The sequence below is a fragment of the Coniophora puteana genome (assembly GCF_000271625.1).
Source record: "Coniophora puteana RWD-64-598 SS2 unplaced genomic scaffold CONPUscaffold_1, whole genome shotgun sequence".
Taxonomy (NCBI): Eukaryota; Fungi; Basidiomycota; class Agaricomycetes; order Boletales; family Coniophoraceae; genus Coniophora; species Coniophora puteana.
This window is the reverse complement of record NW_006913053.1, coordinates 365,579-377,587: the sequence shown is the minus strand read 5'-3', so window position 1 is coordinate 377,587 and position 12,009 is coordinate 365,579. Positions and strand designations below refer to the sequence as shown.

Below are 12,009 nucleotides of genomic sequence, written 5' to 3'. Positions count from 1 at the left end.
GACATTGGCTCAGCATCTACCTCATGGTGACATAGTGGTCAACGAAGACGCAGGTTTCAGACTCGCCTGAATCATATTCCTGATCAAAATACTGCAAAGAGATTTGAAGATGGACAACAAGGCATATGGTTTAACCTAGTTAACTTGAGAAAGGAGCATGGCGCAACAGGAAAGCCAATTCTTAAGCGTCGCGTGCATCCGTCCTGCCAATATTGAGCCTTTCCTGGGACCTCGGTCTAATAGAACACTTGAAGCCTATAGGGCGGCTGATATCGCGTCATTCAGGGTGCCGGGAATGATATGTAAAGTACGTACACAGATACACCCCACATCCATTCCGGATCCTGCACTATTGAACGTCCTTCCGCGTCCTTTGCTTCTTCGAAGTCAAAGGTTGCGAGTAGGTTCGCGATCGCTGCCCACACAGATGCTTCGGCTAGATGACGCCCGGGACAGACACGTCTGCCATACCCGAACACAACCATATGCGTCATACTATCACCTGTCAACCTCCCGTCTGGGGTGAGGAAGCGGTCAGGAGCAAATCTATCCGGATTAGGATAGCGGTCTTTGTCGTGAAGAATCTCCCTAATTCTGAAGGTTATAAGCGGCATGAGTTCGGAGCGTATGATGCATACCAGGTGTTCACGATGATGTTAGCACCTAGGGAGTGTCAGCAAGCCGTACAGCGGTGAGAAAATTGTGCCCACCTTTCGGAATCAGGTAGCCCTCATAAACGTCGTCGTTGTAAACACCATGAGCTAAATTATTAGGGATGGTGGGTATCCATCTGATTGTCTCACGAAGAATGGCATCAATCAACGGCAACTCGTCTCGGTTATCAAAGGTAGGAAGTTGGCCGTTGCCAATCACAGAATCGAGCTGCAGTTGCGCGCGTTTTTGAACGTCTGGGTGCAGTACCATTGCGTACACAAAGTTATTGAGGGTGGAGAATGTCTATCGCATCTACTGGTCAGTTTAGGGTGTTTTAGACGTCAATTTAAACTTACGGTATCCGTTCCGGCTAGCAAATCCACTAAATTCAACTTATGAAGACACACATAAGGAAATAGCTCCTACCAATGAAGGCGCCTGTAGCTGCATCCTTCAAGGCAGCTAGAACTATGTCAGGTAACCCTTTGTCGCCCCACTTCTGATAAATGTCTACAATCATAGAGCGTCCAGCAGTTTTGTCTTCCTATGGTGCGATGTAAACAGTGTATTTGCTTCCGCCGCGTAACACTTGCGTAACACTCACCAGCGCCTGTGAAATATAGTCAAAGGGCGCCTCCCGCATATCCCTCATGCTTGCTCGAACAGCAGAGACTGTTTCCTTAACGCCCCCGTCGGGAATCCACTTTGGGGCCTTCAGTACTATAATATCAGTACAAACGAGGTCAGTAGAACGCTCAAACTGTGTCAGATCGCGCTCACACCATGGAAAAGCGTCTATCAGCCCGATGATGAGAGGTGTTGAGTTTTTCATGACGACATCGTTTCCGTGATGTACAATGGCCAATAGAGGGTCGTGCTTTGAAGTAACATCATACCCATGCACAATGGATAATATTATTGAGGCCGAATACCTGAGTTGTGCTGTATCAGCGGTGATGGGGTTACACATAAAGCAACTCACATTTCGAGATGGCACTCAAACTCCGCAGGCGTGTCCATCAGCGCGGTGATGAGCCTCTTTGCCATCTGGAGCTGTGTGGGATGATACGAGGCAACGATGTCCTGACGCAAGGCTTGGTGGTACAATCGCCGATGAAGTCTCCATTCGTCCGAGTAGGGTATAAACCCTGTCAACTTTCCGATCCCAAGTCTGCCGGTGTCGGTACCCAAGGCGCTAGACAGTGTTGTGACGACTTACAAAGTGGCAGACTCAGCCTGGACCTTATCCGAGTAGTTTGACGGGCGAGTCTCGAGCAGGTCTCGAGCAATCTTCTCCGAGTTGACAACGAGAGTATGGTATCCCCATACTCGACAATACACAAGGTCACCTGGAATAGCTGAGTGATCGGTATGAAGCCGTCACGACGACGTACCGTAGTGGCGCCTCCATTCACTGAACGTCAACTGCGGCTTACGCGCATTGATCCCCAGAGAGTTTCCTAAAAACGGCAGCCCGAAAGGTCCTGGTGGCAGAGATAGTGTAGAAGATGCCCTTCGTTGCCTCTGCCACAGGGCAAGCGCGGAAACACATGAGAGTATTAGAAATAGGAGTTGATAGTCGGGAGTCATAACAATTCTCCGGTTGCTCGAAAACTTGGTCAGTCTTATCTTGATAACGATTGTGGGTGCTCAGTTGTGACCGTCGACACAACCTGCCTCCGGGGTAACCATATAAACCAACGTATAAATAGACGGTGAATGCATACCCACAAAACGTCAGATCCTGGAAAGGAGTTCAACAGAGTTCAACAAATGAACCGTTCCATCCGCTCCGCTTTACACACATGGTGCTTGTGTGCGCTTTTTTGCAGGTCGCATGACTTCTGACGCCACAACCTGAGAATCGAGGACGGTTCAGTAGCTCCGAGGCGTATGATCAGAGTGGTACTCGGGTGCACCGTATCAGGTAGCGCTGTGGTAGAAATTAGAATGTTACTAACAGGGTAATTTCTAACAGGTTAATAACATGTTAGTAACGACCCTAATATCGGGGGTCCCAGAAGAGTATGTTAGAAACTGTTAGAAATTCGGGAGGCAGTGCACAGATAAACCCGGCCATCGGAAGGTGTTTGCCGCGTTGCTTGGCAAAAATGCGCGTAAGTACTCGACGCGTTTTTGGCCGGATCAGGACAAGTAGCATAAGCATTGTTTGAATCACTCTGTGCTCGCGTCTGTGGCCTTTGTGGCTGACGTTGAAGGCGGTAGCGTCTAAGTGGACTGATTCACGGTTTCGCGGCTGAAAATGCGATGCACCTGTTGCTTTGACATAGGCATTTCTCTTGTATATAAGTCGTCAAAGATTCGATGATATTCATTAAGCAAAATGGTTCTAACTCCTCAGGCTTTGAAAAATCTACTCGAAGCCCGTCAACGCGTCAACAGTTTATCGAAGACGATGGCTTCGAATTCCCTCATTTCGTTGAAGTCATTGATCCTAATATTGAATTGCATAGCAAGGAATGCATCGAGTGAACAAGATATATTGACAAGATATTAGCAGCACAGGAGGAGAATCAAGAAGTTCCTGAAGTGCACCTGCCCTGTTTAAATATTATTATCTTGCTCAGATTCTTGTTTAGGCGCCTTTTGCATTCAATGATCCAGGTGTACGAGCCACTGGAGCTCATGGAAAAGGAAAAGGGAAAGCCTCCGCCACTGACCATCCTGTTCAAGCTCTGGTGGTTCCCTCAGACAAGGAGGCGCGTTTTCAGAGTATCCGAAACCAAAAAAATCTGGAAGTATTCTTAGAAGCAGGCAGAACATATTGTAGAGGTCAATGACGACGACGATTGGAGTGCTGAGGACTTTTTGATGATTTTTAACTGATTCTAACATATCTAACCTGTTATTAATTCATTTCTAACCCGTTAGTAACCGTTATTGGGTAGTTTATTATTAACTCTTGTTATAAATGGCGCCTCGAGCGTCGCTATTTCTAACCTAACCTAACACGGGCAAAATAATTTCTACCACAGCGCTAGTATCAGGGAAGGTGCAGTCCTATCACACTGCACTCTAATGCGAACTTCGTCCGTCTACTGAACTCCGACTCTACTCCGCAGCAAGTGATAATTCGGAGACTCAAATACAGTGACGCTCTACCGATCGTCTGGTTTTCTCCCACTACCCGTTGACTCGCAGCGTTGGACCAGCAATCGCCTCCACAACGTTGAACGTCGGGAGAACGTACTGAGGTAACGGTGCCAAGTCCCATTAAAAGCGCTCGAAAACTCGCTAACTAGCAATCTTAAGGAGGGAAATGGCGATAAGAGGGCCTTGAGGAGCTTGAGGACCGCCAAGCGGGGAAGAGCAGCACCAAAAGCGGCTGAATGCGTGGGCTGAATGTTCTGGAAAGGCACACTAAGAGGTACACTTTCTGGACGTGATTACGATGCTGTTGAAATTACTTGACTCCAAAGAAGCGGGGTCACGATGGATTGTTATTCCCATCTCATTGGGTCCGGAACTGACCTATCCCGCCTTCTTGGGCTCGGACTAACTGACTTGCAAAGTGGCGTACAGGATATTTGTTTTACCAGACCATAAGTTGACAAGACTTTTCTACAGCCCAAAGTAATATGTGACTGATGTTTCACCAGAAACGGCACCGGAAGACGCGAATTAAAGGACATGAGAAAGAAGGTTCACGTACGTTCAACGCCCACTCCCTCAGGGGTATGCATGAAGTGGACATCACATTCAGTACTGATTGTGGCGATAAGGAAGGTTATTCCTACCTGAGCGATGCTGTGTGGTGTACATCGGACAATATCTGGTGACCGTGCGTCTGAATTGAACGCACCAAATCCGAGGGCTGGCGGACGAGGTATTGCTTTCCGATTGAAATGCATGCACCGTCCATAAGTGTATGTCCTTTTCTGACTGTTCTTCTCTATCGTTTCTCATGACCATTACAGAACCTCCAATAACCAATCAAATGGACCCTTCCTAATCTGTGCGACATATATTAAACTGGTTTTGCATTCTTGGGTGCTAATTCATTTCAACTCGAAATCTTTGATCTTCTCGCCATGTCTCTGGTGGCTTGTGCTATCTCTGGGTTCCTCATCGCGCTTGTGTCCTCTCTTTATCTCGGGACGAGGAAGGGTAAGGGCGGCCTTTTACCCCCCGGTCCACGAGGTTTCCCAATTGTAGGAAGCGGGCTTCAAATTAATAACGCAGAACCTTGGGTGACCTTTAGTAAATGGGGCGTGAAGTATGGTACGCGACGTGCAGTTGTCCACAATTTATTTTCGTATAACGGATGGTCGCAGGTGGCCTAGTGTATTGTCGAGCTTTTGGTCAGGGACTGTTTATTGTCAACTCTGAACGCGTCGCACACGAGTTGCTTGACAAGCGCTCGTCCAATTATTCTGACAGAACATTCGCCAAGGCTCTTGATGTGTGCGTCCTCACGCGTTACCCGCGCTTCTCCCACTCACTGTACAACATCGATATGTACTCTAGCTTTGGGTGGGAGTGGAATCCCGGTTTCTTGGGTTATAATGACACCTGGAGAACCTCCAGGCGCATATTTCACCTGTCACTCAATCAAGATGCTGTTAGACAGTTTCGGCCCATGCAGATGAATAGGGCTCATAGGCTCTTGTGCGACCTGTTGGATGACCCAAACGAATTTGAAAAATACTATAGGGAGTACGCCGCACTCATTTGATACTGGCTCTTTTTCCCGAAGTTTGATACTGAATGCTAATCTGCAGGCACTCCGCCTCAATCATATTGTCTGCCACATACGGGCACGATACTACTAAGAACGACGAACTCGTGTCTTTGATTGAAACATCTGTTGCGTGGATTGTCAAGTTCGGCACACCTTTGTGGATGGGCATGATGGACGCGTTTCCGTTTAGTAGGTACTTTCTTTTATACTTCGATGGCGTTCTCAATCGTTTATGTTACGTCTAGTCGCACGCGTCCCGAAGGCGTTCTTTGGGATAGGTGTGAAAGAGATGATCGAGGATTGTCGCTGGCACATGGAACAGATGGTTAAAGTTCCGTACCAGCGCACTCTCGCTTATATGGTGCCTAACTATACCTCTCGGTACGATGATGCGCTAGCTTACGACTATATAGGCTGAAGGCGATCACAAACCCTCGATAGTTGCGAATGCTCTGCGGAAGGAAATTCATCAACCCGTATCAGAGTATTTCGAATGGTGCGTCTCGGGTGCGGCGGGTGCGGCGTACTCAGGTCCGTACATACACGATTACCGAGCTCTAATTTACTCAAACTAGTCACCTACTCCAATAGCAGGAGCAGATACGGTAGGAAATCCAGGGTCTCACTATCACTGTATACTGATGCGCTCCAAATTCAGACCTATACCACCCTACAAGTGTTCACCATGCTCATGGTGTTACACCCGGACGTACAGCGTCGGGCACACGAGCAAATAGATTCAGCTGTAGGATTTGATCGGCTTCCCACCTTCGAAGACCGTGGCTCTCTCCCATTGATCGACGCGATCCTGCGAGAGACATTGAGGTGGTCGCCCGCTGTGCGCGTTAACATTCCACATGGCGTCACCGACGACGATGTTTATGATGGCTACTTTATCCCAAAAGGTACGCATACTCGGAAGATTTGCACTGTTCTATGACCCATGCCCTATCCATGATTTTAGGTACCAACATCGTAGTCAACATATGGTACGTGTACAAGCATGTGGGCTCCTGGTTTTGATACATTATTGGTGATATACTATCACAGGGGCATCTTCCATGACGAGGGACGTTATGAGAACCACATGCAGTTTAACCCCGACCGGTTTCTGGACTCGAAGGGCCATCTTACGGAAGACGATTCGCATATGCTCGCGTTCGGGTTCGGGAGACGGATTTGTGCTGGGCGCCATCTTGCTGAGGCGACGCTGTGGTCGGCTATCTCGTGCATACTCGCTGCATTCGAGTTTTCCAGGGCGATCGATCAGAACGGAAATGAGGTTGATATCAACCCTAAATGGACGGTTGGACTGACAAAGTGAGTAACCTTTACAGTTGCTACGTAGGTGCTACTCACTTCTTCTTGTACAGCTGTCCAACGGAGTTCAAATGCTCGATTACGCCTAGGGAAGGGTGCAAGGCGAGGGTAGAGGAAGCTCGACTTGCAGCATATGGTCACAGAGCATCAGCGTAATTTTGCTTCGCCCAAGGCGTGCAGTGCATTCTTACATGCTAAAAGGTTGTTTCATACCGCAGGGAACGGGCCTACATCTTCCTAGCTTGTATATCGTACTACTATTGTACATTACAATTCAAACCGACTCGAGCTGTAAGATCAGATGTCCGTGTGCGGCTCGACTGCATTTCGCAGTGTTTCAGCGATACTCAAAGAACGTGGTGTGATAGAACACTTGAATCCCCTTGGATGTCTGTCAGAGTATGAGTTCTGGGGAACAAGGCTGATAGCTTTAACGTTCGAGTACTTACGTCGAAAGGCCTGTGGTCCAGCAAGGCTCGACGCCTAGCTCTCTACCCTCTTCGTCCTTCAATTTTGAGAAGTTGAAGGTCGCGAGAAGACATGCCATCGCCGACCATAGTGAGCCTTCCGCTAGATAGCGTCCAGGACAGATACGGCGGCCGAATCCAAAACCCATCATGTGAGACATGTCGTTGGTCAGTTTACCTCCGGCGTCCAAGAACCTGTCAGGGTTGAACACTAGCGGGTCTTTATAGTTCTCCTCATCGTGGAGGAGCTCCCTACCACGTCCAGCGCAATAAGTAACATACAAGATATTTTGTATGAGCGATCACTTACCACGTATTAACGAGAACGTTTGCACCTTATGAATGCATATCTATTATCAAGTTCACTCAGAAGTGATCGTGCAGAGCTGACCTTTCGGGATAAAGTACCCTTCAAACGTGTCGTCGTCTGTTACACCGTGCGGCATGTTAACCGGGAGCACTGGCATCCACCGCATAGTCTCTCGCAGTATAGCGTCAATGTACGGAAGAGATTCCCTGTCTTCGAACATGGGAAGGCGATCTTTCCCGACGACATCGTCTATTTGATCATGTGCGTGCTTCTGAGCCTCTGGGTGATGTATCATAAGCAACACGAAAATTTGAAGTGTCGCAAATGTCTACACAGCGCTGAGTTAGTGCATGTCGCGCGCCTTCTACTGAATTGTTTCAAACGCACTGTATCTGCACCCGCTGTATACAAAGTTTTAGTGTACCGAGTCGAAGAGTCCGTACATCTCGAGACCCACCAGAGAATGCCGCACCCGCACATCCTTTCAAGCACGATTTTATGAATTCCATTGTCATCTCGTCGCTCGTTTTCGACTCCTCTTTGCTCAAAGTGGTGGTCACAAGCGAGTCTTTTGCCGTACCCGCTGCCTGGAATTGATAGCCGATTAAGTATGGCTAAGAGGTTGAAGTACACTGCTCACGATATTGTCCATCACAAGCTGATAAGGAACCTCGACAATCCGTTTCGTTTGCGATCGACACGCAGTACTAGCTACCTTCAACTTGCCAAAGAACCACTTGGGAAGGTGTAGAACTGTTCGCACACATATCCCATCAGTGTCGCAAGCTTACGGTAGTCAAATATGCGATAAGACACACGCACCAAACGGAAAAAGCGAGATAACACTCAGCATGAACGGTGTACCGTATGAGATGATGTAGCGGTTGACTTCCTCAAACATTTCGACGAAGCTATCGTTCTCCACTGTGTCGTACCCATAAATCACCGATAGCACAATAGAAGCTGCGTGACTGGTGAAAGCAAAGTGAGTAAACGATTCCGACGTGCACGCAGTCAAATAGTACTCACGCGTTGAAATACTCTTCGAAGCGCTCCGGGCTGTGCAGCAATTTCTTCACGAGTTCATGGGCCCTTCCCAACTGCAAAGCTTGATATTGAACGACAGCCTCCGGTCTCAGCGCTTGATGATATATGCGCCGTTGCATACGCCACCTGTCCGAGTAAGGCGTGAACCCTGGGCTATAATCGAGACCAAACCTAGAGAGTAGATAAGTGCCACATCGACTGCGAGCGAAGAAAAGGGACGGACGCTTGAGTAGCCTCGATCAACGTCTTATCTGAGTAGTTAGACGAGCGCTTATCTAGAAGCTCCCGAGCAACCCTTTCCGAATTCACAATGATGGTGTCTTGTCCCCAGATCCGACAATGGACTATGTCACCTATGATGATAGACGTTCAAGCAATACGCCATGAATTCCGTGTACTATGCTCGGCCTGCGTACCATAACGACGTCTCCAGTCACAGAACGTAACCCATGGCTTTGCGGCGTTGACTTGAAAGGCACTTCCGATGAAAGGGATCCCGAGAGGCCCAGGTGGAAGCGCACCACGTCTCCGGGTGCCATTACGATGGTGTAAGACTACAACACACAGAGCAGCGAGAATAAGGTATGGAGTAGCCCACATAGTAGTGAAGTGCTTGGAGTACAGAAGACGGATACAACCGTCCTTTATAGTACTTGAACGTGCAGTAATCCGGTCAATCTTTGACAGCGTGCGCACCTAATTACGCCATTGGCACGGTACGCGCCACCTTGGCTGGCACAGCAAGTACTATAGTCGGCCATATCAGAAGACCACCTTGGGGCCTTGCACGCCGTGGCTGAATCAGATCGCCGCCACAGTAACGACATGGTGACTCGTATTGGCTAATCCCGTCGCTTGTCACCACGCGGCTTTTGGAGAGCTGAAGATGCCGTAACAAAGGGCGGCGTCCTACGCACGGAAAGTTACGAGGGTAATGTTTCATGAGGGACGGTAAACAGGAAAGAGATATCAGCAAGCCAAAACAGCTGAACAGAGTGACGCTTCACTTTGGCTAGTGGCGAGCCATCAGGGTATGACACCCCAAGCCTTGTACATGAGCCACGATGATCCAGGAATACGGACATTCGGACTCATGGGCTGATGAGGCACATAAAATATGACCAAGTCGGCTATTAAGCTGACGCGTTGTACCAGCAACGTTCGAGTAGAGGCTTACTTACTTTAGGTCGGCAGAACACCATAAACAAAGTTCAAACTCGATCTCCCTGGCACTTGGCACAAATACCCGTTGATGGAGAGTACTGTAAAAGGTGATATGGTGCAGTGATGGAAAGCCTGATTGGAAACGCACTAAAGCAGATTGAGCGGTATGCATAGTCTAGAGGCCGATAGGCGCTAGAGGTACAAGCGTAATCTGAATCATACTTGTGGCAAAAGGACACCTTGTAGCCTTAAGGCCGTCAATCTCACCAATGCGGGAGCCTATCAGGGTGTTTTTGAGTCATCCAAATTAAGGAATGGAGAATATCAGCAACGGGCTTGGCGGGTGGTCCTGTATATGATCTTACTAACACAGTTGCTCTGAGCAACTCGCCGGACAATGATGTTAGGACAGCCCGCGTCCGACCAGCTGATCAAGAAAAATGGCCGATCACTCGATATGAGGACCTTTCCAGACCCATGCCCCGACAAGGTTTACGTACTGCCTACGCTCGCGGCGAACCAGGTGACGGCCTTAGATGGGTTTATTTGAACAACAACGTAACGGGTACGGAGATGTTTGAGCAACGCGTCGAGCCTACTGAATGTAAGTCCGACAGGCATGATGCCTCTACAGTCATTCAAAGACGTACAAAAGCTCACCATGGTGATGTGTAAGTGAGACAACCTTCGAGTCGTGTCTGTAAGAGTCATCGCTGTCAACAACAGAGCGCTCAATTAGCATACACTTACAAGTACAGGTGTGGCGTGGGAAGCCATCAACGTCCATCCTCAAGGCACGCGTCGGCCGCCGCTGAACGTTGCTGGGCGCATTAGCTTGCCAAAGACAGTCATTAGCACACCCAGGTTTACGTCCTTGACACTGTCGAAAAGTGTCCTACCACTTCCTTTACTTTAGCATTGAAGTACTGGAACATTTCCATTGAATTTCTTAACGCTACGATGCTGAGCAGTACAACAGCGATCCCTAAGTCCATAGACAGACAGTACGAATACACGCTGGTTAAACCTTATCGAACTTCGCCCCTGTCGCAACCTTCCACATCGCCTCTGCCGCTCGCACCCAGTCCAGCTCACCGGCAAAAGCCTTGAAGAACTCCATCCTCTGAGCAGCCTTCTGTGCCTCGAGTGGAGGAACTGCCTCCAGCTGGCCGCCTCCGCCCGAGAACAACTCGAGCAGTCTCACAGCCATAGGCTCTGTGAGCTCGGGATGGCCTTGCAAGGTCAGAACGTGGATCTGCTTGTCGCTCGAGTCGTCGTAGAACACGACCGTTCCCTCGTTCTTGCAGGTATCGGTGTAGCCCCAGACGTGGTGCTTGAACATGGAATTCTTGTCATCCATCACCTTCTCCCTCGCTTTGGTGACGCTTTCATAGTATGCGTCAGTGAGCGCCATCTCGGAATGGAACATCTCAATTTGCTATGGTCAGGGAGCATTTGTAAGTGAAAGCAGGATAGTGAACGCAAAGCCCACGTACGAGGTGATCTCCGCCAGGGAAGAGATACTTGTGCTCGTCGTGGAGACGGACAGTGTACGGTCCAATCTCCCAGGGCGATGTCCCAATCTGAGCGCTGTAGAGAATGTGGTTGAGAAGCTGGTGCCCAAAGCATACCCCTAGGGATCCCGCCTGTCAAATCACTTATCGCAACTCGGGGTAAAGAACCGCACCAATCAGTTTAACGTTCGGGTGGTGGACTGCAACGTCAGCCAACAGGAGGGCAAGCCACTTTAGCCAGTCGAGGTTGGTGTCGGTCTTCATAAGATCGTTCACGCTGTTCGCTGTACATACTGCGTTAGATATCTGCATGACCATATTTCAACAGCGTCTTACATGATCCTCCAACGAGAATGCAGTCGATCTTCTCCTTCTCGACATCCGGCCAACGAAAATCGGGATTGGTCGCGCTGTACTTGGTCGCGTCGAACCCCTTGAAGTAGAATGCGCCGTCGTTCCACACCTGCCAGCCGTTGCTCGTGTCCCCGCCCGGGGCTGGGTGGGCCGCAGAAGGTTTAACCTGGAGGAAGTTTCGGAAGAGGTCGCGGAATAGATGGGGGACGATGTTGAACTGTTTGATGAACTCGTCCTTGGTGTGATCACAGTTGATGACGGCGATGCGAGGAGCAGGGGTGGGGGCGGGAGTTTTGGTGGCCATTGGAAGTGATGACACTGGTACAAAGAGATAGAGAACTTGGGTCGAATGCTACAGAGTGATACGCGAGTGGGTGTGCTTTTAAAGAGGAACCATAGACAATGATGGAGACAAGTCTAGCTTTGGTCAAGCCTCGATCGACCGGCTCTCAGCAGGCTCCGGAACAAAGGCCAAAG

At 49.2% G+C, this 12,009-nt stretch overlaps 5 protein-coding genes across 5 annotated transcripts; 1 reads left to right on the top strand and 4 right to left on the bottom strand.

The window, feature by feature from the left end:
• Positions 1-181: 181 nt before the first annotated feature.
• Positions 182-2,244, bottom strand: CONPUDRAFT_148130 (cytochrome P450; the record flags this gene model as incomplete). The annotated part of the gene is made up of 11 exons (XM_007764784.1): positions 182-203; positions 316-588; positions 639-663; positions 711-957; positions 1,011-1,024; positions 1,081-1,198; positions 1,259-1,374; positions 1,435-1,586; positions 1,637-1,825; positions 1,874-2,003; positions 2,049-2,244. The coding sequence occupies 11 exons, from the start codon at positions 2,242-2,244 to the stop codon at positions 182-184; spliced, it is 1,482 nt and encodes a 493-aa protein (XP_007762974.1).
• A 2,462-nt stretch (positions 2,245-4,706) lies between these two features.
• On the top strand, positions 4,707-6,832 carry CONPUDRAFT_148129 (cytochrome P450; the record flags this gene model as incomplete). Its single annotated transcript, XM_007764783.1, has 11 exons — positions 4,707-4,896; positions 4,950-5,079; positions 5,143-5,331; positions 5,397-5,545; positions 5,602-5,717; positions 5,770-5,887; positions 5,948-5,961; positions 6,015-6,261; positions 6,321-6,345; positions 6,407-6,676; positions 6,730-6,832. 11 exons carry the CDS (start codon positions 4,707-4,709, stop codon positions 6,830-6,832), a joined length of 1,551 nt encoding a protein of 516 aa, XP_007762973.1.
• A 161-nt stretch (positions 6,833-6,993) lies between these two features.
• CONPUDRAFT_94245 (cytochrome P450) lies at positions 6,994-7,930 on the bottom strand (the record flags this gene model as incomplete). Its single annotated transcript, XM_007764782.1, has 5 exons — positions 7,911-7,930; positions 7,841-7,854; positions 7,510-7,781; positions 7,126-7,395; positions 6,994-7,067 (listed from the first exon to the last, which is right to left on the bottom strand). Coding segments are annotated over exons 3-5 (582 nt in total), but the record flags the coding sequence as incomplete, so codon positions are not given.
• Positions 7,931-8,543: 613 nt separating this feature from the next.
• CONPUDRAFT_114086 (cytochrome P450) lies at positions 8,544-9,100 on the bottom strand (the record flags this gene model as incomplete). Its single annotated transcript, XM_007764781.1, has 3 exons — positions 8,544-8,671; positions 8,724-8,853; positions 8,917-9,100. Coding segments are annotated over 3 exons (441 nt in total), but the record flags the coding sequence as incomplete, so codon positions are not given.
• Positions 9,101-10,585: 1,485 nt separating this feature from the next.
• Positions 10,586-11,836, bottom strand: CONPUDRAFT_140769 (uncharacterized protein; the record flags this gene model as incomplete). Its single annotated transcript, XM_007764780.1, has 4 exons — positions 10,586-11,102; positions 11,161-11,297; positions 11,352-11,462; positions 11,515-11,836. The coding sequence occupies 4 exons, from the start codon at positions 11,834-11,836 to the stop codon at positions 10,686-10,688; spliced, it is 987 nt and encodes a 328-aa protein (XP_007762970.1). The 3' UTR covers positions 10,586-10,685.
• Positions 11,837-12,009: the final 173 nt, after the last annotated feature.